Source organism: Schistocerca piceifrons, chromosome 6, assembly GCF_021461385.2.
Source record: "Schistocerca piceifrons isolate TAMUIC-IGC-003096 chromosome 6, iqSchPice1.1, whole genome shotgun sequence".
Taxonomy (NCBI): Eukaryota; Metazoa; Arthropoda; class Insecta; order Orthoptera; family Acrididae; genus Schistocerca; species Schistocerca piceifrons.
This window is the reverse complement of record NC_060143.1, coordinates 29,595,243-29,619,676: the sequence shown is the minus strand read 5'-3', so window position 1 is coordinate 29,619,676 and position 24,434 is coordinate 29,595,243. Positions and strand designations below refer to the sequence as shown.

The window sequence follows — 24,434 nt, the reverse complement described above, 5'->3', positions numbered from 1 at the left end:
AAAAATACGTAACACCACTAGCAGTCCTTTACAATAATGTGTCACTATTCCTGGTTTTAGATCGCTTCCAGGATTACGGGAAGTGAAATCCGATCAGTATATAAACAGCATTTTTTCTGTGTACATAAAGTGAAATGAAGTTCACTAATTCGCTGATAGATTCGTCATTCATTCCTAAAAAATTGTGATAGTTATCTGGCTCTGCTGCAAGCTCTCTTAGCATTTTAGTATGGGCAGGTGAAGAAGACCTTCTGAACCCTTTTCTGCCCATTTCCACTTCCTATTGCTCTTCTTTTTGCAACTTGCATCAACTGCTATTACAAGAAATGTGAAGTCTACTTCATCAAGCATTGACATGTTCACTACAAAGTCATTGTCCCAAGCATAAATACTGTGCAATAATATTGTTACTGTGCAATAATATTGTTCCATTCTTAGCCTTGCACTTTTGCACAATATATTGACATGATATTATTGTGAAATAAATACTGAGCACGTGAGGGCCCTTTAAGAAGGACATTTATTAATCACTATTCTATCAAGAACCAATACCTCACCATCCAAACCCTTTCAACCTTCTTGGCCAACAGTTCAGGCCAGCCTGGTTTCTTTGCACCACATAGACAGCCCGTCTCACAAAATGTGTACTACCACCTATGAACTGTTTCAGCTTCTGGTATTTTTTACTTGATATTTGGCTTGAAATAGTCACTGAACCATTGCAGCTAACATTTAGCGAATTGAAGGACCCAAATTGCAGACATCACCCCATTATATGCCGTGTCTTCACACACCTGCCCTCAAGTGGTGTACTCAGCATGCCCAGCATGCATTGCGAATTGAAACTTGCAGAGCTTCTCTATCCAGTGATATGTCTCATTTTTCCGTACTTTTGTAGGGTATTTACGAATAACCTCAAATTTCCAGGACGATAAGGAAAGATTCTTCCATTCCATTATACAGGGTGATTCAAAAAGAATACCACAACTTTAGGAATTTAAAACTCTGCAATGACAAAAGGCAGAGCTAAGCACTATCTGTCAGCGAATTAAGGGAGCTATAAAGTTTCATTTAGTTGTACATTTGTTCGCCATTTCAGCCAATAAAGTTTTTGGTCCCTTTCTCTTCGAAGGTGCTACTGTAACTGGACTACAGTATCTGGAGATGTTAGAGAATTGGCTGTTCCCTCAGCTCGAACAAGAAGCACAACAATTCATATTTCAGCAGGATGGAGCGCCACCACATTGGCACTTATCTGTCCGTAACTACCTGAATGTCAACTACCCGAGGCGATGGATCGGCCGCCAGGCAGCCCGTGACAGAACACTTCATCACTGGCCTCCAAGAAGCACTGATCTTACCCCCTGTGATTTTTTCTTATGGGGGTATGTTAAGGATATGGTGTTTCGGCCACCTCTCCCAGCCACCATTGATGATTTGAAACGAGAAATAACAGCAGCTATCCAAACTGTTATGCCTGATATGCTACAGAGAGTGTGGAACGAGTTGGAGTATCGGGTTGATATTGCTCGTGTGTCGGGAGGGGGCTATATTGAACATCTCTGAACTTGTTTTTGAGTGAAAAAAAACCTTTTTAAATACTCTTTGTAATGATGTATAACAGAAGGTTATATTATGTTTCTTTCATTAAATACACATTTTTAAAGTTGTGGTATTCTTTTTGAATCACCCTGTATAATACAACAGAAATAATGGAAGGAATAAAGGTGCCCTCTCACCGGTTAGAACAAGACTGAAATCCTTGCTAAGCTTACAAACAACAAACCTCCTGGGAGGTTACACACACACACACACACACACACACACACGCACACAAGCTCATATTGTCCTTTTGCAAGGTACATTATCCCTGTGATGCAGCTCAACTGGTAGCAGTGTCAGGCCGATTTAGCTGGTTTGGACAATGTGATACAAGTGTGTGTTTTTGTTAGTTAACTGTGGCAAAGGACATTGTCAAAAAGCTTACAAATTATTCAAATCTTGTTTATGTGACTGTCAACTGGTTAACACATAAACTAGACAATGAACAGTTATCTTTACTGCTATTGCAATTTTCACTCCATTCAGGGCTTTCAGGTATCATATAAAATACAAAAGAAGCCATTTTTGTTATGGCACAAGCTCCTGACAAGTCCTTTTTGTGCTGGCAACAGTATTCCACAAGAATGATAACACAGTCTGTTGGACTCTAAACTATGTATTCATTGTGCTAAATTAATAACGTGGAAATCTTCAAGCTAAATGAAAGAAAGCAAAGAACTTTAAATCCAACTTAGTCTCATTAAAATTGATAATCCCAACTGAGATATGGGAAATACCAAAGGAACATTTCTTCACTATCCAAGTGGTCCAAAAAAAATGCTTTTTTGATATGAAGCAGAATAGCACACACATAAATTGTATTTCTCTTACCTGCTAATGTCAGCATCAAATGCCTCTGCTGAGCGTTTGTCATTTTCATAATGACTTATAAACAAATCTTTGTCAAGAGACCACACTGATTTATAAACATTCCAATGATTCACGTATTCATAGAGATGGTTTATATTGGTCTCGACCTCTATATTGCAGAATTATGACAAATATAATTAATGCAATGAAAATGATTGAGTAAAATTTAAATCTATGACTTACAAAACAACTGTATTATTAAATAAAAATCAGAGACAAATACCTATTTTAGTGCATTAAGTTCTGAAAGTAAGAAAAAAATAAATAGATTCACTGCCAAGCACATAGTGTAGAATGATATTCTCTCTCTGTCTCTCTCTCTCTCTCTCTTTCTCTCTAGGCAATTATTAACACTTATATCACACCTCCAATTTTTCTGCACAAACAATGACGAGAAGACAAAGCATTTTTTTTATAAATTGGTATATGTTGCAAAAATTAATAAGATGCTTAAAGTTAAATTTGTAGAAAAGTAGAGCAGCTTCTTGTTTGTCTATGTAAGTGTCACACTCAAATCCTAATGATGATCACAACAGAACGATCATTTGACTTTTTTTGTGTATGTGAAAAATCACACATTATATCACTATATAGCCCATGTTAAAAAAAAACTGCATATTTTTCAACAATTACATCCATTTAAGGACATACTCACTTTTAATCAACCATGACTGTTTCAAAAATATGAAAAGTTTTTACAAATTCCACTACCAATCAGAAAATTTGTTGACTACTTAAATTATTTAATTAGTAACATGTTCGAGGTTAGATTTCATGATCAGGCTGCAGTGGCAGTATAAAAACATTTAACACAAGTGCACACAGATATTAAACTTTTTTTGTACTCTTGGCATGAGTTGTGGTCATTCTGTGGAAAAAGAGAATGCAGTGACAGTGTATGTATGCAAGTGTTGTTTATTCTTTAGTTTTTCTTTGTTGCTATGTTGTATCAGAGACATCACTTACTCACATTTCTGTATGCTACACTTGTTTATGCTGGAAATAAATATCTTGTTGTAAGACTCAACATTTATTAGCAACTCCAATATGATTGACTCAACATTTATTAGCGACTCCAATATGATCATGCACTGGACACAATGAGACTAGTAAGAAACAACCATGCCACACAACACAACAAAGACTCAACTGCACCATCTGACAAGTTTAAGCAATTCTGTCAGCTACAGCTTGTTCATAAATCCCTCACACTGCAACATAAAGGTGTAACAGTCGCACCGCTTATTTCTTCCGTGATTTACATAGAATATGAGACTTTACCAAGGCCAGCAGCAACAACAGCAGATTAGGAGCCTGCAAGCATGGTAGTCAGCTGCACTGCAGTGAAGCAACCTCCATTCTGGCAAAAAAATCCCGTGCTTTTGTTTTCAAGGCGGGGAGCCACTTTGTTCTGGCACATGTTATAGCAGACAAGACCAAATACTGTTACATCACTGCAACACTTAATGAAGAGATGACCACTAATATGAAGAACATCCTAGATGCGACACCAGCTACAGAGTGGTATACAGCACTTACAGGTGTACTGACCAAGTGCATGTCAGTCATAAACCAAGAGATTTAGAGAAGTCACTGCGGACAGAAGAACTAGGCAATCACTCACATTTGCAGTTGCTATGTGATCTGTCAACACTGAAAACTAATGCAGTCACTGATGATATTCTGAGAAATATTTGGTTGTCGCATAAAAGATACTCAATGTGTGCATGGGAGAATTGGATGTGCTTACACAGACAGCTGATTGCACTGTTGAGATGTATCCATCTGCTAGAGTAGAGGCTGTCGGCTCACAACCACATAATATCACCATGGCGATATTTGTGTCACTTCAAGCACAGTTAGCAAAACTTACTACACAAGTTGCAGTTTCCAAGCAAGCACCAGCCAACCACAACGCCATTACTCAACAAGGAGTTACAATTGTTAGCCATTAGTTACAAAATTATGTTGCTACCACAGATGGTTTGGTACAGCTGCAAGGAAGTGAAGTGCATCATGCTGAATGGGAAATGCAACAGGAAGTCAGTAATGATGGTGACTGACTCTCCAAATGACAGCCATCGGCTTTCTGGGACTGCACAATACATGAAACAGCCATTCTTGGTGGACACAAGAGCAGATGAGTCTATTTTCATGGCCAGCCGCCAGCCTCACCATAGTCGTGACGACTACCATCATTTTGCTGCCAGCAACTCCACCATACAAATGTACAGACAGGTAACGTTAGCCTTCACCTTTTGTCTCCACAACAGATGTGAATGGTAGTTTATAGTTGGTCATGTGGTGCACCCGATACTAGGAGCAGACTTTTTATCATTTTTTGGGCTACTCCCAGATCTTCATCACTGTCGCCTTCTGGACACGGTGAGCAGACTAAGCAGCCATGATCTATTTTGTCACAGTGATTGTGCTGGGGTATGACTGATAATAGGAGATTCACCAAATATTAACTTTTTAGGCAGTTTCCAGAAATTACGCAACAGTCACTCATGCTTGCACAAGTGCAGTATAATAGAGTGCATCACATACTGACAACACCACGGATGCCAATTCATTCATTAATGACAATGTCTGAAACTCAATAGGTTCAAAGCAGCGAAACAATTGTTTACCTTCATGCTGGTGCAAGGAACCTGCTGACTATCTGGTAGCAGCTGGCCTTTGCCTCTTCGTGGAGTGTCAAAGAAAAGTAATGGGTGGTGACCCTGCAGTGATTATCGTCTACTTAACAGTCGGACTATACCTGACTGGTACCTCTGTCCACTTCGGAGGCAGAACATCTAGAACATTTACACCAACTTTTTAACCATCTATACATGCACGGCTTGCTCATTCACCTGGCAAAGTGTGTCTTTGGAGCAATAGAGATGCAGTTCCTGGGCTACACAATTAACACCCACAGAATATGGCCTTCACAGGAGAGTATCAAGGCAATAGTCAATCATCCACAGCCGGCAACAAAATGTGAGTTACAGTGGTTCCTGGGAATCATGAATTTTTATCGCTTCTTTGCTCGAAACCGTGTCCTCTTAGCTCTTAGCAATATTATTAAACGAGTTCATACAAGAGCCACATAAATCTGGTGACAAAGTAGTGTGGACAAATGAAGCTAGCAGCTTCTGCTAAAGTGAAATCCATTATCGCAAATGTTACATATTGGAACATCCAGTTTCTCAAGCACCTTTCATGGTCGACACTTCCATGACAGCAGTGGATGCAGTACTGCAACAATGGATGAATCAATGCTGGCAGCCGTTGAGACTCTACCGACATCATACACTTCAACAGCGAAAAGAACATGCAGACCTACATTCGATATTACTTCCAAAAGATCATGAGCTTCATGGATTATGACGCACTCACAGCAGCACAACACCTAAATCCAGAGTTACAGGAGATTTTGGCACAACCTCCTGGTCTACAAAAGCGGCATATCCAACAGAAAACACATTGATACACTATGATGTATCCTCACTAAGAATATGGCCTTCTTTCTTCCACCTAGTCATCGCTTCACTGCATCAACTGTCACACTCTCACATCCAGGAGTCCAAAACACCACCAAACTGATCAAACAAGAAACTTTCTGGCAGATTAAAACTGTGTGCCCGATCGAGACTCGAACTCAGGACCTTTGCCTTCTGCGGGCAAGTGCTCTACCAACTGAGCTACCGAAGCATGACTCACGCCCGGTACTCACAGCTTTACTTCTGCCAGTATCTCGTCTCCTACCTTCCAAACTTTACAGAAGCTCTCCTGCGAACCTAGCAGAACTAGCACTCCTGAAAGAAAGGATACTGCGGAGACATGGCTTAGCCACAGCCTGGGGGATGTTTCCAGAATGAGATTTTCACTCTGCAGCGGAGTGTGCGCTGATATGAAACTTCCTGGCAGATTAAAACTGTGCGCCCGACCGAAACTCAAACTCGGGGCCAAGTTCGAGTCTCGGTCGGGCACACAGTTTTAATCTGCCAGGAAGTTTCATATCAGCGCACACTCCAGTGCAGAGTGAAAATCTCATTCTGATCAAACAAGATTTTGTGTGGCCAAGTTTAGGTGCAGAAGGCAATAGTTATGATTTTCAATGCACTGCCTGCCAACACAATAAAATTACTCAACATGTCCATGTACTGCTCGGTGTATTTATGCCTTCTAATCAACAATTTGAACACATCCATCTGGATACAATAGAACTTGTACCACCACCTGAAGGGTTTACCTATTGTCTTACTGAAGTTAATTGATTTATACACTGGCCAGTGGTTTTCCCCATGGCAGATATCTCACCAAAGACAATAGTTACCAACTTTATCCATGGGTGGATTGGCCATTTCAGGGTTCCTCTAATGTATCAGCACATATCAGAGCAGACAATTTGATTCATATCTGTTCAAAGCTCTCACTACACTACTGGACACAAAGAGGATTAGAATCACAGAGTACCACCTATCAGCAAATGGACTGGTGGAATGCCTACATCGTGAGGTGAAATTACTACTACGTTGTCACAGATAGCAGCACTGGACATAACTGGTCCTCACTGTTCTACTGTGCATCCACACATCTATAAAGGACAATTCAGGAACCACAGCAGCCAAGCTGATGTATGGAGTACCAATTCATGTATCCTGTGAATTCTTCGGCAGCACTACAAGTGATGTTACTGAAGCATCAAACTTTGTTACTAAGCTGTGGTCGAGCATATGGAAACTGTATCTGGCAGCAAGTTGAATACAACAATCTTGCCATTCATTTGTTTTTGCTGAGTTGTCAATATGCAAGCAGGTTACTATTCAGCAAGATCCCGTGCATAAACCTTTACAGCCAATTAATCATGGACCCAACAACGTGCTCAGCTGAGGTGACAAGCAGTTTAAGTTACACTGTGGGGGACTCCCAACTACAATTTCAGACAATAGGTTAAAGCTCCTTTACTCCACTACCTCCACCAGTTTGGGCAAAGCACCTGGACAATCCAACATGGACATGTCAGCCCTATTGCCAACTCCACATCCCAGCACTGGTGCACCGCAACCACTGTCAAGCAATGATGCCGGTGACGCATCAATGATTGAAACAAAGCAAGTTGTTGCACCATTGTCATTTGCAATTCAACTGATGCTACAATGAATGGTGGAGGGGAATGCTGCAGTGACAGTGAAAAATATCATGATGCAAAGTGTTCAGAGTCTGAGATGTTGAAATGCATGTTATTCATTGTTGGCACAACTGCTAGTTTTGTTTATTCTTTGGTTTTCCATTGGTTTCTATTTTGTATCCATAACTTCATAAAAGGCATCTCTTTGTATGCTGGTCTGCTGTTCATTTTCTTGTGACTATCCTCCCACAAGAACAAAAGGAGTGAGTATTTTAAAAAAATTTTCATATGAACAGCAGACCAACAAAGAGACATTGTCTGTTGGTAGGTTATCCTTCTTGTTCTCCACAGGATGATCACAGCACATGCCAAGTCTACGCAAAGAAACTTTTATATTTTTATGCACTTGTGTTAAACACTTTTATATAGTCGCAGTAGCCTGATGATGAATTCTAACCTTGAAATGTGTTGCTAATTAAACAATTTAAAAAGTCAACAAATTTTGTGATTGACAGCGGTATTTGTTAACACCTTTTCAAACACTGATTTATAGTAATGAAAAAGACAATAGCATACCAAAACAAAATAGCCATACACAATACTGCAGTGTGATAATTATTCCTTAACTTACTTTTGTACAAGAAATCAAAAATGGCAAATCCAGGATGGAATGTAACACTATTATGAAAAGGAAGGTTGCTACTCACCATAAAGCAGAGATGCTGAGTTGCAGATAGGCACAATAGAAAGACTGTCACAAATATAGCTTTCAGCCAGTAAGGCCTTCGTCAAAATTAGATGACAGGCACACTCATACACATTCACGCAAACACAACTCACACACATGACTGCAGTCTCAGGCAATTGAGGCCATTTTGCAACTCAGCATCTTCGCTATATGGTGAGTAACAACCTTGCTTTTGCAGAAGAAAGTGTAATTTGGAGGATCCGTAAGTTCTTAACTCTCATCTAAATGTTAGCTCTTCAGATTCTCCTAGTCCTGAACTTTTCTGCCTCACACTCCATTGGGCATCAACTGTGAGGAACGCTTTTAAAATACGAGAAATTTAAGTTGCTCCACAATTTGAACTCCAGATTAGACTCTTATCTTCCCACAAACTACACAAAGGACAAAGATGTTTAACTTTAAGATATTAGAGGAAGAAAGCAGTACTCCATCTCTAATACAGATCATTCAAGTACGTATGAGTTTAAAATAAATATAACAAACTGACTTCCACTCAGTCAAGAATCCATAGAATTCCCCAGAAAGTGTGTCACTCATGGTTTTTCAACCTCTTTCTCAAATGTGTGTCCAACTGCGCACAGCAGATCTGCTGACTGATATATCCCTTCCCACAGAATGCTGTTTTCAGCGGTTCCAATTTGGTCATTAAATTTTCACCATCCGACAAAGTATGAACTCCATGTACCAACAGGCTGAGTATACCACGTCACTAACTGGAAGGTGTTGACTGCTTGTGGGTAGAAATGGCAGTCCACATCCATTTATGATTCCATAGTGAACAGAAGAATTTAGTGAATATAGGTATTACAGGAAATCCTCTAATTTGTTTTCATGTGTGGCCAAATTGTTTTTGTGCTCCCTGAATAATAAAAATATTGGGCAAGGGGCGGGGGGATCGGCTGATTTCAGTGTTTTCACTTGTTGAATGGTAGATGTGCTAAGTTGCCGACAGGCACACACACCCCAAATAGAATAAAAACTTTGCTAGGTTTTTGAAGACATTCTACACAAGCTAAAAATAAACACACACATGCACTTACATACTGGTATGCAATGCTGGTTATTTACATTCTGACAATTTTCCTTAGTGATTTCCATGTTTCCTCTTCAGAGCAATGCATACACATAGAATTTTCATGTGAGAAGACTGCCCATGGCTATGCTGCCCTCATTCCAGGAGTCCCCATCAAAGGGAAAATACAAAATTGTTAAGGCTTTCGTGGCCACTTGTTGACAAACTGCCTATTGGCTTCTGTCTCGGGTTCTTCGGCCGACGTTCATCTAATAATTTTACTGACGTTTCAGCAGCACGAGTGGCTGTCATTGTCAAAGTTTCACCCTCCATTGCCATGGTGAACTGGAGCCAAGCTCGCGGCCGCAGACTATATATACCTGGCGCACCAATGTCCAAGGGCTTCTCCGCAGTCATTTCCGGTACGGTTCTCCTCTTGCTACCTGCGACAATCGTTCGCTGCAGTACGGGAAGCCAGGATCCGTTTACCTTAAGGCTTTCCTCTTTCTTGTTGAAACTGTTCTCATGTTTTTGTATTTCTACAGCTTCTCTGAACAAACACGTGTGATAGTGCTACAAAAATAAACAGCCAGAACTTCCGTGTCGGCAAATTTTATTATGTGGCTGGTCTCACTCAGTGCGTGCTCTGCCATGGTCGATTTCTCCACCTGCCCCAACCTGCAATGTCGCTTATGCTTTTTGATCCTGGTGTTAATTGATCGTCCAGTCATTCCGACATAAACTTTTCCGCATGTGCATGGTATATGGTATATTCCCGACATTGCAAGTGGGTCACTTTTCTCCTCTGCCGATCTAAGACACTCTTTGAACTTCCTCGTCAGTTTGAAAATTGACTTAACACCATGTTGTTGTTGTTGTTGTGGTCTTCAGTCCTGAGACTGGTTTGATGCAGCTCTCCATGCTACTCTATCCTGTGCAAGCTTCTTCATCTCCCAGTACTTAAAGCAACCTACATCCTTCTGAATCTGCTTAGTGTATTCATCTCTTGGTCTCCCTCTACGATTTTTACCCTCCACACTGCCCTCCAATGCTAAATTTGTGATCCCTTGATGCCTCAAAACATGTCCTACCAACCGATCCCTTCTTCTAGTCAAGTTGTGCCACAAACTTCTCTTCTCCCCAATCCTATTCAATACCTCCTCATTAGTTATGTGATCTACCCACCTTATCTTCAGCATTCTTCTCTAGCACCACATTTCGAAAGCTTCTATTCTCTTCTTGTCCAAACTAGTTATCATCCATGTTTCACTTCCATACATGGCTACACTCCATACAAATACTTTCAGAAACGACTTCCTGACATTTAAATCTATACTCGATGTTAACAAATTTCTCTTCTTCAGAAACGATTTCCTTGCCATTGCCAGTCTACATTTTATATCCTCTCTACTTCGACCATCATCAGTTATTTTACTCCCTAAATAGCATAACTCCTTTACTAGTTTAAGTGTCTCATTTCCTAATCTAATTCCCTCAGCATCACCCGATTTAATTTGACTACATTCCATTATCCTCGTTTTGCTTTTGTTGATGTTCATCTTATATCCTCCTTTCAAGACACTGTCCATTCCGTTCAACTGCTCTTCCAAGTCCTTTGCTGTCTCTGACAGAATTACAATGTCATCGGCGAACCTCAAAGTTTTTACTTCGTCTCCATGAATTTTAATACCTACTCCGAATTTTTCTTTTGTTTCCTTTACTGCTTGCTCAATATACAGATTGAATAACATCGGGGAGAGGCTACAACCCTGTCTCACTCCTTTCCCAACCACTGCTTCCCTTTCATGCCCCTCGACTCTTATAACTGCCATCTGGTTTCTGTACAAATTGTAAATAGCCTTTCGCTCCCTGTATTTTACACCTGCCACCTTCAGAATTTGAAAGAGAGTATACCAGTTAACATTGTCAAAAGCTTTCTCTAAGTCTACAAATGCTAGAAACATAGGTTTGCCTTTTCTTAATCTTTCTTCTAAGATAAGTCGTAAGGTTAGTATTGCCTCACGTGTTCCAAAATTTCTACGGAATCCAAACTGATCTTCCTCGAGGTCCGCTTCCACCAGTTTTTCCATTCGTCTGTAAAGAATTCACGTTAGTATTTTGCAGCTGTGACTTATTAAACTGATAGTTCGGTAATTTTCACATCTGTCAACACCTGCTTTCTTTGGGATTGGAATTATTATATTCTTCTTGAAGTCTGAGGGTATTTCGCCTGTCTCATACATCTTGCTCACCAGATGGTAGAGTTTTGTCATGACTGGCTCTCCCAAGGCCATCAGTAGTTCTAATGGAATGTTGTCTACTCCCGGGGCCTTGTTTCGACTCAGGTCTTTCAGTGCCCTGTCAAACTCTTCACGCAGTAACTTATCTCCCATTTCGTCTTCATCTACATCCTCTTCCATTTCCATAATATTGTCCTCAAGTGCATCGCCCTTGTGTAAACCCTCTATATACTCCTTCCACCTTTCTGCCTACCCTTCTTTGCTTAGAACTGGGTTGCCATCTGAGCTCTTGATATTCATACAAGTGGTTCTCTTCTCTCCAAAGGTCTCTTTAATTTTCCTGTAGGCCGTATCTATCTTACCCCTAGTGAGATAAGCCTCTACATCCTTACATTTGTCCTCTAGCCATCCCTGCTTAGCCATTTTGCACTTCCTGTCGATCTCATTTTTGAGACGTTTGTATTCCTTTTTGCCTGCTTCATTTACTGCATTTTTATATTTTCTCCTTTCATCAATTAAATTCAATATTTCTTCTGTTACCCACGGATTTCTATTAGCCCTCGTCTTTTTACCTACTCGATCGTCTGCTGCCTTCACAACTTCATCCCTCAGAGCTACCCATTCTTCTTCTACTGTATTTCCTTCCCCCATTCCTGTCAATTGTTCCCTTATGCTCTCCCTGAAACTCTCTACAACCTCTGGTTCTTTCAGTTTATCCAGGTCCCATCTCCTTAAACTCCCACCTTTTTGCAGTTTCTTCAGTTTCAATCTGCAGTTCATAACCAATAGATTGTGGTCAGAATCCACATCTGCCCCTCGAAATGCCTTACAATTTAAAACCTGGTTCCTAAATCTCTGTCTTACCATTATATAATCTATCTGATACCTTTTAGTATCTCCAGGATTCTTCCAGGTATACAACCTTCTTTTATGATTCTTGAACCAGGTGTTAGCTATGATTAAGTTATGCACTGTGCAAAATTCTACAAGGCGGCTTCCTCTTTCATTTCTTCCCCCCAATCCATATTCTCCTACTATGTTTCCTTCTCTCCCTTTTCCTACTGATGAATTCCAGTCACCCATGACTATTAAATTTTCGTCTCCCTTCACTACCTGAATAATTTCTTTTATCTCGTCATACATTTCATCTATTTCTTCATCATCTGCAGAGCTAGTTGGCATATAAACTTGTACTACTGTAGTAGGCATGGGCTTTGTGTCTATCTTGGCCACAATAATGTGTTCACTATGCTGTTTGTAGTAGCTAACCCGCACTCCTATTTTTTTATTCATTATTACACCTACTCCTGCATTACCCCTATTTGATTTTGTATTTATAACCCTGTAATCACCTGACCAAAAGTCTTGTTCCTCCTGCCACCAAACTTCACTAATTCCCACTATATCTAACTTTAACCTATCCATTTCCCATTTTAAATTTTCTAACCTACCTGCCCGATTAAGGGATCTGACATTCCACGCTCCGATCCGTAGAACGCCAGTTTTCTTTCTCCTGATAACGACGTCCTCTTGAGTAGTCCCCACCCGGAGATCCGAATGGGGGACTATTTTACCTCCGGAATATTTTACCCAAGAGGACGCCATCATCATTTAATCATACAGTAAAGCTGCATGTCCTCGGGAAAAATTACGGCTGTAGTTTCCCCTTGCTTTCAGCCGTTCGCAGTACCAGTACAGCAAGGCCGTTTTGGTTAATGTTACAAGGCCAGATCAGTCAGTCATCCAGACTGTTGCCCCTGCAACTACTGAAAAGGCTGCTGACCCTCTTCAGGAACCACATCTTTGTCTGGCCTCTCAACAGATACCCCTCCGTTGTGGTTGCACCTACGGTACGGCCATCTGTATCGCTGACGCACGCAAGCCTCCCCACCAACGGCAAGGTCCATGGTTCATGGTTCTCTGTGCAATATATGGCCGATTCTGTCCGTCACTCTGGGAATGTATGGCAGAAAGGCCGTACCTGACAGGACAAATATGTGAGCCGCAGCACCTCAGACGAGAAATGCAACACCTGGAAAGTGTTCTGAGGGGCAATGGGTACTCCATAAATTATATTAGAAGTATAACAAAGCCAAACACTCGGCGAAGTAAGGAATCAGAAAAAGAAATGTCGGATACGGCCTTCCTGTCATAGATTCCCAGAGTGACGGACAGAATCAGCCGTATATTGCACAAACATGGCATAAAGACGATTTTCAAACTGACAAGGAAGATCAAAGAGTGTCTTAGATCGGTGAAGGAGAAAAGGGACCTACTGGCAATGTTGGGAATATACCGTATACCATGCACACGTGGGAAAGTTTATGTCGGAATGACTGGACAAATCAATTAACTCCAGGATCAAAGAGCATAAGCGACATTGCAGGTTGGGGCAGGTGGAGAAATCAGCCGTGGCAGAGCACGCACTGAGTAAGACCAACCATGTAATATAATTCACCGACAAGGAAGTTCTGACTGTAGAGAAGCACTATCACACGTGCTTGTTCAGAGAAGCTGTAGAAATACATAAACACGCGAACAGTTTCAACAAGAAAGAGGAAAGCCTTAAGGTAACCAGATCCTGGCTTCCCGTACTGCAGTGAACGACCGTTGCAGGTAGCAAGAGGAGAACCGCACCGGAAATGACCACAGAGAAGCCCTCGGATGTTGGCGCACTAGGTACATATAGTCTGCGGCCACGAGCTTGGCTCCAGATCACCACCGGCAATGGAGGGTGAAGCTTTGACAATGCCAGCCACTCGCGCTGGCGAAACGTCATTAAAATCATTAGATGAACATATATTTGTTTAAAGCAATGAAGAAACCTACTGACAGAATGAACACAATCTCTGGTCAGAGTAGCAATACAACTGAGGTAATTAACTGTAGCCACTACAATAAAGATAGGAGTGAACTCATATCATATTCTACATATTATATCTCACACAGCATGAGAGATTTTGCTACAATTTCTATACTCAGTGTATCTCAATGTCAGACTCATTATGGAGTTGGATATGGAAGGGAACTGCCATATCTGGTACACAGATAGTCAACATCATCTACTGCAAATCCCAATAACAATTAGAAATAAGATTCCTACTAAAATACTCCTTCATTCTTACAATATGGAAAACAAATGATTACATGCCTCAATGTGAGGTACACAATGGCATAAGTGAAGTAATTGAATACTTTTTGTAATGACACTAAAGAGCTGGCAGGTTTTATTTAGTAGCTTTCTAGCTTTGCTGCTAAATCATGACAGCCCTTCCTAAACTCAGAAGCTATAACTGGAAAACAAAATTATTCAGGTATAAGTTTAGTAATTTGTCATGTATACTGAGGTTATAAGTTTAGTAATTTGTCATGTATGCTGAGGTTCCAGCAAACAGTTATTGAAACATGCTGCTGTGTAACAAGGGAATCACACTTCCTATTATTTTTTTAAAAATCTGAAACTTTCAACAGCCTTCTCCACACAAATCTACGACTGTCATGGTCAAGGGAGAGTGCTTTTTTGTCCGTGTGGTTGCGTGTAGGAATGTGTGTACTACTGCTAGAGAAAGAGATAGAGCTATACAGCAATGTAAAATTATTCATGGAAAATCATTTATATAGTACAAGATATAAAGATGATTTTATGCTTCCCTTTCATCTACTAAAATTATATGCTAAGATTCACCAATACATGGAAGTGAAAATCTTCAACAGACTAACAATAGTTCAAGCTCGATAAACTATGACAAATTCTTAAATTGTTTCTTAGAGGAATTTAATGAATCAATTCCTCGTAGATCTAAGCAAAAGAAAGTAAATGGTAAACCCAAATGGATTACAACAGGAATTAAAATATCTGGTGCCAGAAAGAGAGAGTTCCACAATAAGTTAAAATCAATCAGAAATCCGGATTTTGTTACTTATGTCGAACAGGATAACGCTGTATTTAGGAAAGTTGTAGCGGCAGCTAAAAAAATGGCAAATGATAAATTCATACAAGAACACAAAAATAAGACAAACGCAGTGTGGTCAGTTGCTCAGTCTGAATTAGGAGCCAAAGTAAAAATTCATGAGATTTTGAAAATTAGATGTGAAAATTAAATTATAGTAAAACCTGTTCAGATGTCAGATTGTTTCAATGCATTCTTCTTAAATGTAGTACGATCAGATGTGGATATGACATTCTATCAAGGCATCACAAATTTGGAAAACAGCCAGAACACATCTTTTAAACAATTTGAAAAAATCACCCAAAGGGACGTGGAAAAGGAAATATTTCCTCTAAAAAACAAAACCTCACATGGATGGGATGAAATAACCACATCTGTAATCAAGTGTGTGAACGATATTATTTCTCAACCATTGACAATTATTTAGAATCAATCTTTTGAACAGGGATGCCATTCAAATGTATTGAAATATGCTGATATCAAACCTCTATTCAAACAAGGATCAACAGAAGATATGGGAAATTACCACCCTATCTCTCTTTTGCCAGTCTTCTCTAAAGTGTTTGAAAAGATTGCAGCAAAACAAATTAATAAATTTCTTACTGTAAATGATATAATTTTTAAAAACCAATTTGGATTCCAACATGGTAAGAGCACTGTGAATGCTATAAATGAGTTTATCCAAAAAATATGCCCCACGTTAGATAAGGGTAAAAAGGTCACGGGAATATTCTGTGAACTAACTAAAGTTTTCAATTCAGTGAACCATGCATTACTCCTCCACAAATTACAGATGTATGGAATCGGGGACACTGCTTTAAAACGGTTTAGCTCTTACCTGTCAAATAGGAAACAAAGAGTAATTTTAACTTCAAATGGAACCACTTATTCCTCAGACTGGAAAACAGTTCCCCAAGGAGTCCCACAAGGTTCGATATCGGGTCCCTATCTGTTTCTTTTTTACATAAATGACCTACCACTTGCTATTGATGTTCATTCAGTCTTATTTGCTGATGATACGTCAGTTCTAATTGAAAATAAGTTATCTGAAAGTATTCCAGAAAAAGCCAAAAATACTTTAGAAAAACTCGAATCTTGGTTCCATCAAAACGGACTAAAACTAAATGTAACTAAAACCAAAATGATGCAATTTGAAGCTAAATCAGTAGGAAGGACTGAAAAAAAGATAACTTGTAATGATCAGGATATCACAGAAGCAAACCATGTGATGTTCTTAGGCCTAAATCTTAATAAAAATTTTAATTGGAAGGTACACATAGATTACTTAGCAAATAAACTGAACAGCTTGGCATTTACAATGTGTATTTTGTCAGGTGCCACAAACATGGATACCAAAAAGGTAGTTAATCACTACTACTTTGAGTAAGTTATTCATTATGGCATAATCTTCTGGAGAAATTCAGTAAATGTCACTTGGCTCATAGTATTACAAAAGAAAGTAATAAGAAACATGTGTGTTGCAAAAACACGGGAATCCTGTCGACCACAGTTAAAGAATTTAAAAATACTATCTACCCCCACACTTTACATATATGAGGAGGTGGTGTTCTTATACAAAAATCAACATACACTACACACTTTCCATTTTGACCACAACTACAGCACTCGCCACAGAGATAATTTAAAGCTTCCAACATATTGTTCAAAACTTTATGCCCAAATGCCAGAGTATATGGGGTTAAAAATTTTCAGTAAAATAAAAGGCAGTAATATATTTAAGAGGGAGCTTGGTTCACTGAAAAGATTGCTCTTTAATCTTCTGGTGGAAAAGTGTTATTATTCTGTCGAAGAATTCATTGAGGATAGCTTCACAGTCTGAGCACAGGGATTGTATTACATGTATTATTTTATTTACTTGTGTAGCTGTAACTTAGAAATGTAAAATATAATGTAAACTTTTGTATTTCTCTTAAAAAATAGAAAATAAGTTTATTTTTGTATGCCTTGACATGTCTCCTGTACATCAAATCAAATGATTTGAAAATTGAGCATAATGAGATGAATAAATCACATATCACACAAGAACTCTGAACTTGTGGTTGGGTCAAAAGAAAAGAAACTGCATGATACTCCAATGGAGAACTCTTAATACCTGGTGGAAGAGTTTGTTGAGGATAAACTGATAACTTAAGTTCATTAGTTTTATTATAATAATTGTAACTCTTACTTCTCAGAAAAAAAATACTAATTTTAGTTTATTGTTCCATCTCATTACCTATAATTTTATACAAGGAATTATATGTATGATATGTCTCCTGTACCATCACCAGACGAATAATGAGTATATGTTATACGATCTCAGTAAAATATTATTCATTACGAGCTAAACACCAGGTTCATAGTATTTCTTTATCTCAATACTTTGAAATTTCTCAGTACCTGCTATGTAACATTAGTAGAAGACCAGAGAAGACAAATGTTGAATACAGTCTGCAGAGACTCTGATATGCACTCTATCCACTTAAAAACACATCATCCAGCAACACATAGTTAATAACAATAAGAAATAATTTTGACATGTTGTGTATATGTCATGTCCTTCTCTCTAGAAAAGTTGTTCAGGGTGGTTTCTTTCCTTCCTACATTAACTGATGGTATTTCTAACATCTTTTCACATTGTCCTGAAGAAAGATTCACTCATGTTAAGGACTTAGAATTTGATATTATCTGTGCTTAGAATCAATATACTATATCTATTGGTTCTGCCCCAATTATTTGATTCTCCAGATCCTATCTTATTTATCTATTATACCTTATGTAAAAGAGTTTACCTTGATTCAGTTGTGCTTGAAGTTTCAGACACTCTTCATTCTGCTGTATAACAACATGATATGGAAGTTTGTCTTGGCAGGTAATATTCCATTTCTCATATAAGCGTAGAAAACATGCCAAGCTGTCCACCAAACTTCTCAAGACATTTTTAAACAAACGAGATATACTGTTAACTGAAGGATCAAAGGTAATCTGCAATAAAATACAATTAACAGTAAAATTTGTTTTAAACAATGTCACTAAGCTAAGAAACTGTTAGTTGCAAAGAAGTGCTCAAAATGAGATGGGGCACTTACATTAGAAAGAACAAATACATTATGTCTGTAAGTCATCAAATACATCCATCCAGAAATCTGTGGATTTCTGCACAACCTATGTGAGAAAAATACGCCAAATAATGAGTTACTGACCATGGTAGCCTGAATTTTAAGACTGGCAAAAGGTTTTTTATTGTAAAAAAGGTATTTATGCTGTCACTGTCTCTTTCCTGCTGCTGACACTCCCCCACTCCTCTTTGTCCTCCTCTTCCTCACCTTGACTGCTCTCCTGATCACCACCACCAAATTTCTCCACATCAACCCATTCAAGCATCACTTTTCAAAAGTGTGGACCAAAATATAAAAAAAGACACACATCAAGCAACAATATAGCCAAAATCAGCAGTAATATCCAAGAAGAAACTGTAAACGTAATCTGTAAAGAGAATAGTTCGTTAAGAGGATGTAACTCATGAATGAGCACAATATTCAGTTATTTGTTTGCATCCACTGGTGATATAAATGGTTTGTTACCTACTGCAAGGCAATTAGATTAATTAATCAGGTATGTTAGGTTCACCAAATTAATGAAACATTCCTTCTTCAGGGTTTTACAAATGTGTAATAGTTTTCAATTCAAATCTCGTAAACCATTAGCTCGGACTGTTCCAACAGTGCCTCATGGAGCAGGACTTCTCCACAATGTTCACTGTCCCAGGTCAGACTCCACATGGTAAGGGAGAGTGTACTCACTGGCTCCCAGCTTTGCTCCCAGCTTTGCTCCCAGCTTTATGATGCTAAAACTGACATAATAAACCACATTCTAACAATGAGAGCAATGGTTTGTCATGTAAGTTGCAGTCCTGCTCAATTTTGGAAGAGACATTTCTGTTTATGGTAAAAATGGATGCTCAAATCTTGCAACGAAGTACACTAATTGACAATAAAAAAGACACAAATGAGGCAGCAGTTCAAAGTTAGCTACGAAATCACTGACATTACAATGACAAGTGGCTTTACTGGGACCTCATGTACAACCATGTACAGTATTTGCATAATATTTATTTCCAAGCGAGTTGCAGACAACTGTAAGAGTAATTTTTAGCATATGATTAGTGAAATGTAAATTATAATTTTTCTGATGTTCTTAACACAATTGTAAAATGTCTATTTCCATAATTTTTAGTAACTTCCCATAACTCCCTAATTACGATGCTAAATCCACAACAATTACAAACTGTAATAGCTGGCAGCCATGGAAAGGTATTGCCCCTGGAATTTCTCAATGAAAACTGCATATTCATTTATGTAGCCATTATTCCATTATATTTAGTATTAGTACAAAACACCTCCAGTATCAAATAGCTGACACTGGTAAAGCAAAATGAGGACTTTTGACAGACAAAATGAAATATCTATTTATAAACGTGTTTCCATGTTTCTGATGTGCTAGTAAACGACCCATTGCAGCATACACTGTACATTTCTTTTAAAAACAAATCTCCTCCATACCAACCCATTAGACACTGAGCATCATCTATCAAGATGAATGACCAGCACGACGTTGGCAAGACTTGGGCATATTAACACTTGTTGTATTTACTAACAAATATATTAATATACCACTACAAAAGACATTACGTAGAACCCTCTTGTCCACCCTCAGCTGATCCGCTGCCCTAGTTCATCCAACCATGCTCAAGCTGAACTTGCTCCAATTTTTGTGGTGGTGACTCACTATCCGTTGTAGCATTCTGTTTACTGTATTGTTGTTTACAAGTAATAGTTCTTGTCACTTGCCTGTTTTAGTGCTCCGTCATCTCTTGTATCATTTATGATGTTGTCTGTTTATTTTGTACAGTACTGCACTATGAAATTTTTAGTTCTTACTTCTTGGTTGTTTTATGACATTGTACTATTGAGCAGTGTCATAAAGACAAGACAAAGGGGAATCAATCCAAAAAATTGTTAAGAAACTCAATGTAGGCGATACAACAATAAAAGATCGGAGAATAAATTAGGAAGACATGTACAGTGATGACAGGCGGCAAAAACACTCTTAATAATCACAAAACATTGAAAAAGCCCAAACTTGAACTGCTTGACAACACATTGTGGATATGATTCCATCAGGAAAGAAGGAACATACCCCAATATCTGGGCCCACTATAAAAGAAAAGGCAATACATATGCACAAAAAACTGGGAGCCAGAAGTCAGTTCACAGCTTTTGAGGCTGCATTCATTGCTGAAAATCCCGTCTTGGCATTCCAATTCCTGGTGAAAAACCATCTGCTGATTCCAAGATGGCTAAGGACTTTTCTCATCTATATATATACATCTACAGGGATACTCTGCAAATCAAGTCCATGGCAGAGGGTTCATCGAACCACCTTCACAACAATTCTCTATTATTCAACTCTAAATGGCAGAGGGTTCATCGAACCACCTTCACAACAATTCTCTATTATTCAACTCTCGAATAGCCCACAGAAAAAACAAACACCTATATCTTTCTGTGTGAGCTCTGCTTTCCTTTATTTTATCATGATTATTGTTTCTTCCTATGTAGGTCGGCCTCAACAAAATATTTTCACATCTGGATGAGAAAGTGATGGTTAAAATTTCTTGAGAAGATTCCACAACAATGAAAAATGTCTTTGTTTTAATGATGTCCATACCAAATTCTCCCATGATACTCTCTCCCCTTTCTTACGATAATAAAAAATGTGCTGCTCTTCTCTGAACTTTCTCAATATACTCCTTTAAACCTAGACCATGCAGCAGTACTCTAAAAGAGGATAGATGACTGTAGTGTAGGCAGTCTCTTTAGTAGATCTCAGATATTTTCTAAGTGTTCTGCTAATAAAATGCAGTCTTTGGTTTGCCTTCCCCACAACATTTTCTACATGTTCTTTCCAATTTAAATTGTTTTTAATTGTATTCCTAGGTGTTTAATTGAATTTGCAGCCGTAATTAGAGTGATTTATCATGTAACCAAAGTTTAACGGATTTGTTTTAGCACTCATGTGGATGACCTCAGCCTTTTCATTTATTAGGGTCAACTGCCAATTTTTGCACCATTCAGATATATTTTCTAAATTGTTTTGCAATTTCTTTTGATCTTCCGATAAGTTTACTAGACGATAAGTGCAGCGTCATCTGCAAACAACCTAACAGCTGCTCAGATTGTCTCCTAAATCATTTATATAGATAAAGAACAGCAGAGACCCTATAACACTACCTTGGGAAACCCCAGAAATCATTTCTGATTTACTTGATGACTTTCCATCAATTACTATGAACTGTGACCTCTCTGACAGGAAATCATGAATCCAGTCACATAACTGAGATGATATTCCATATGCATGCAATTTCACCACAAGCCACTTGTGTGGTACAGAGTCAAAAGCCTTTTGGAAAACTAGAAATATGGAATCAATTTGAAATACTTTGTCAATAGCACTCAACACTTCGTGTGTGTAAAGAGCTAGTTGTGTTTCACAAGAACAATGTTTTCTAAATCCAAGATGACTGTGTGCCAACAGACCGCTCTCTTTGAGTTAATTCATGACATTCAGAACAATATAAGTTCCAAAATCCTGCTGCATATCAATGTGAATGATATGGGCCTGTAACTTAGTGGATCAGTCCTAATATCTTTCTTGAATATTGGTGTAACCTTTGCAGCTTTCCCGTTTTTGGGTACGGATCTTTCATTGAGTGAGCGGATGTATATGATTGTTACATAAGGGGCTACTGCATCAGCATACTTTGAAAGGAACCTAATTGGTATACAGTCTGAACTAGAAGACTTGCTTTTATTAAGTGATTTAAGTTGCTTCTCAACTCCAAGGATATCTACTTCTAAGTTACTTACATATTGGCAGCTATTCTTGATTCAAATTCTAGAATATCTACTTTGTCTTCTTTAGTGAAAGAATTTCGAAAAGCGGGATTTAGTAACTCTGCTTTTGCAGACTTTTCTGTGAAATTTCACAAAACTGTCAAAGAAAATAAACTGTTACTTTGCCAAGTCCATAACACAGGTGAGACAAGTCTAAACCATGAAAATGCTGCCAAACAAAACGCTTGCTGCATCAAATGAAATCATGGCTACGTTGGTGGTACACATTATGAATCCTAGGGCATTCAAAAACATTACTAACTTATGTGTCTTGTTGGCTTATTACCACATTCAAAATTTGTTTGGATGGACTGCAATGTTGGACTGACTGGAAGTTTGTTCCAGCTGTTCAAAAAGACTTGAAACTAAAAAGATTCCTGTTCATACTCTATTGCTGTTAAATAACGTATCATCACATCCATCTGAAGATGATTTAGTGAAAGGGGACATAAAGGCTATCTTCCTTCCACCAAATAGCATATCATTTATTCAACCAATGGATGAGGGAGTGATAGAATGGCTAAAGAGGTGGTATTGCAGATAGTACATCAGCTCAATTCAAAAAATGTCCCAAGAAGTTCTAACATACTTGTAGCTATGATATCCCTTAATGTCAAAGATGCTATCTACACGACTGCTGAATCATGGGAGGAACTAAAACCTGACAAGCTGCGAAAATCTTGATGTAAGCCTGAAAGTGACCATATCAAAGGCGAACAATACAACAACACACAGGACATTATTATGGATCTACAAACTGTCCAACTGAACAACCAAATGTCCCTGCCACTGAAATTGAGGGTTGGATTGGACAACGTGACAAAGACTATGAAACCAGTGAAGAACTCAGTGATAAGCAGATCATTGCCACTATTTTGGAAAAAAAAATGGTGAAGAAACTGTGAATGAGGACTCAGAGAGTTGTGTTGATAAATCCCCTACTCGAATTTCACACACTAATGCCAAGAATGCTTCTGATATTGCCCTTCAGCACATCTAGCAGAACTCAGCTGCAACACTTATGGACATTTTGTGGATCAAGAAATGGAGAAACTCTGCAGCTAAGTACAGAATTTCACCTACACAAAAATTTATAACTGACTTTCTTCACAGTATTTTTTTTACTAGCATTTAGGCTACCTTCAATTTTTACACTACTTCACATATGTCCTGTACATACAGTATAGTACAGTAAATACATACTGTACAGCATTGGTCATTAGCAATATGTAAAAATGACAACTTTTGTGTGGTTTATTGCAATGTTTTTACTGTAGAGATCAATAAACATGTGTAAAGTAGCCATTTTTGAGTTCAGAGGTTTTTTTTTTACATACATCTGTGCTATTCTGTACTTTTTGATAATCTGGCCTTTTTTGCATCCCGATCCATACCCCAGTCCCAAATGTAACAGATTACAGGGGTCGTACTGCAATAAATTTAATTTCAATGTGTGCCTGTGGTTCCTTTCACTTCTTTTACATAAATTTGTCATTTCAATGCATATGTTATAAATAGAGACTAAAAAACTAGTGACGATGCATATTTTCACTCTATGTTTAGAATATTTTAAAAATTTAGACAGGCGGTCTCTAGCTCGATCTAGTTTTGATGTCTCACAGATTGACCGCAACCTAGAACTGCATGCAATCGCTAACTGAGAGACCACTGCCTAGCAAAATCATTAGGAAGAGGAACAGGAAAAGGCAGACAGAGTCAATGCTCCTGCACCGTCGCCCTCAGTTAATCCCCCTACTGTCATACCGTACATGTCGGCAACAAGCAAATTAAACTACGCAAGTTTATAATCACATGTCCATTGTTTCAGTTTATCTTTCTATTTACTTGTGCACAGGTGAACATGTTTATGATGTGTAGTGTGTGAAGTGTTGTGCGCCATGTGGCCCGAAAAGAAGAAATGTCATTTCATGGATAGC

The 24,434-nt window shown here is 38.6% G+C and overlaps 1 protein-coding gene across 1 annotated transcript in view; it reads right to left on the bottom strand.

Moving 5' to 3' along the window:
- Window positions 1-24,434, bottom strand: part of LOC124802831 (dynein axonemal heavy chain 2) — a 1,031,222-nt gene that overhangs the window by 763,052 nt on the left and 243,736 nt on the right. The window contains 2 exon segments of the mRNA XM_047263843.1: window positions 2,434-2,581; window positions 18,334-18,526. Of these exon segments, the coding sequence (XP_047119799.1) occupies window positions 2,434-2,581; window positions 18,334-18,526 (341 nt within the window).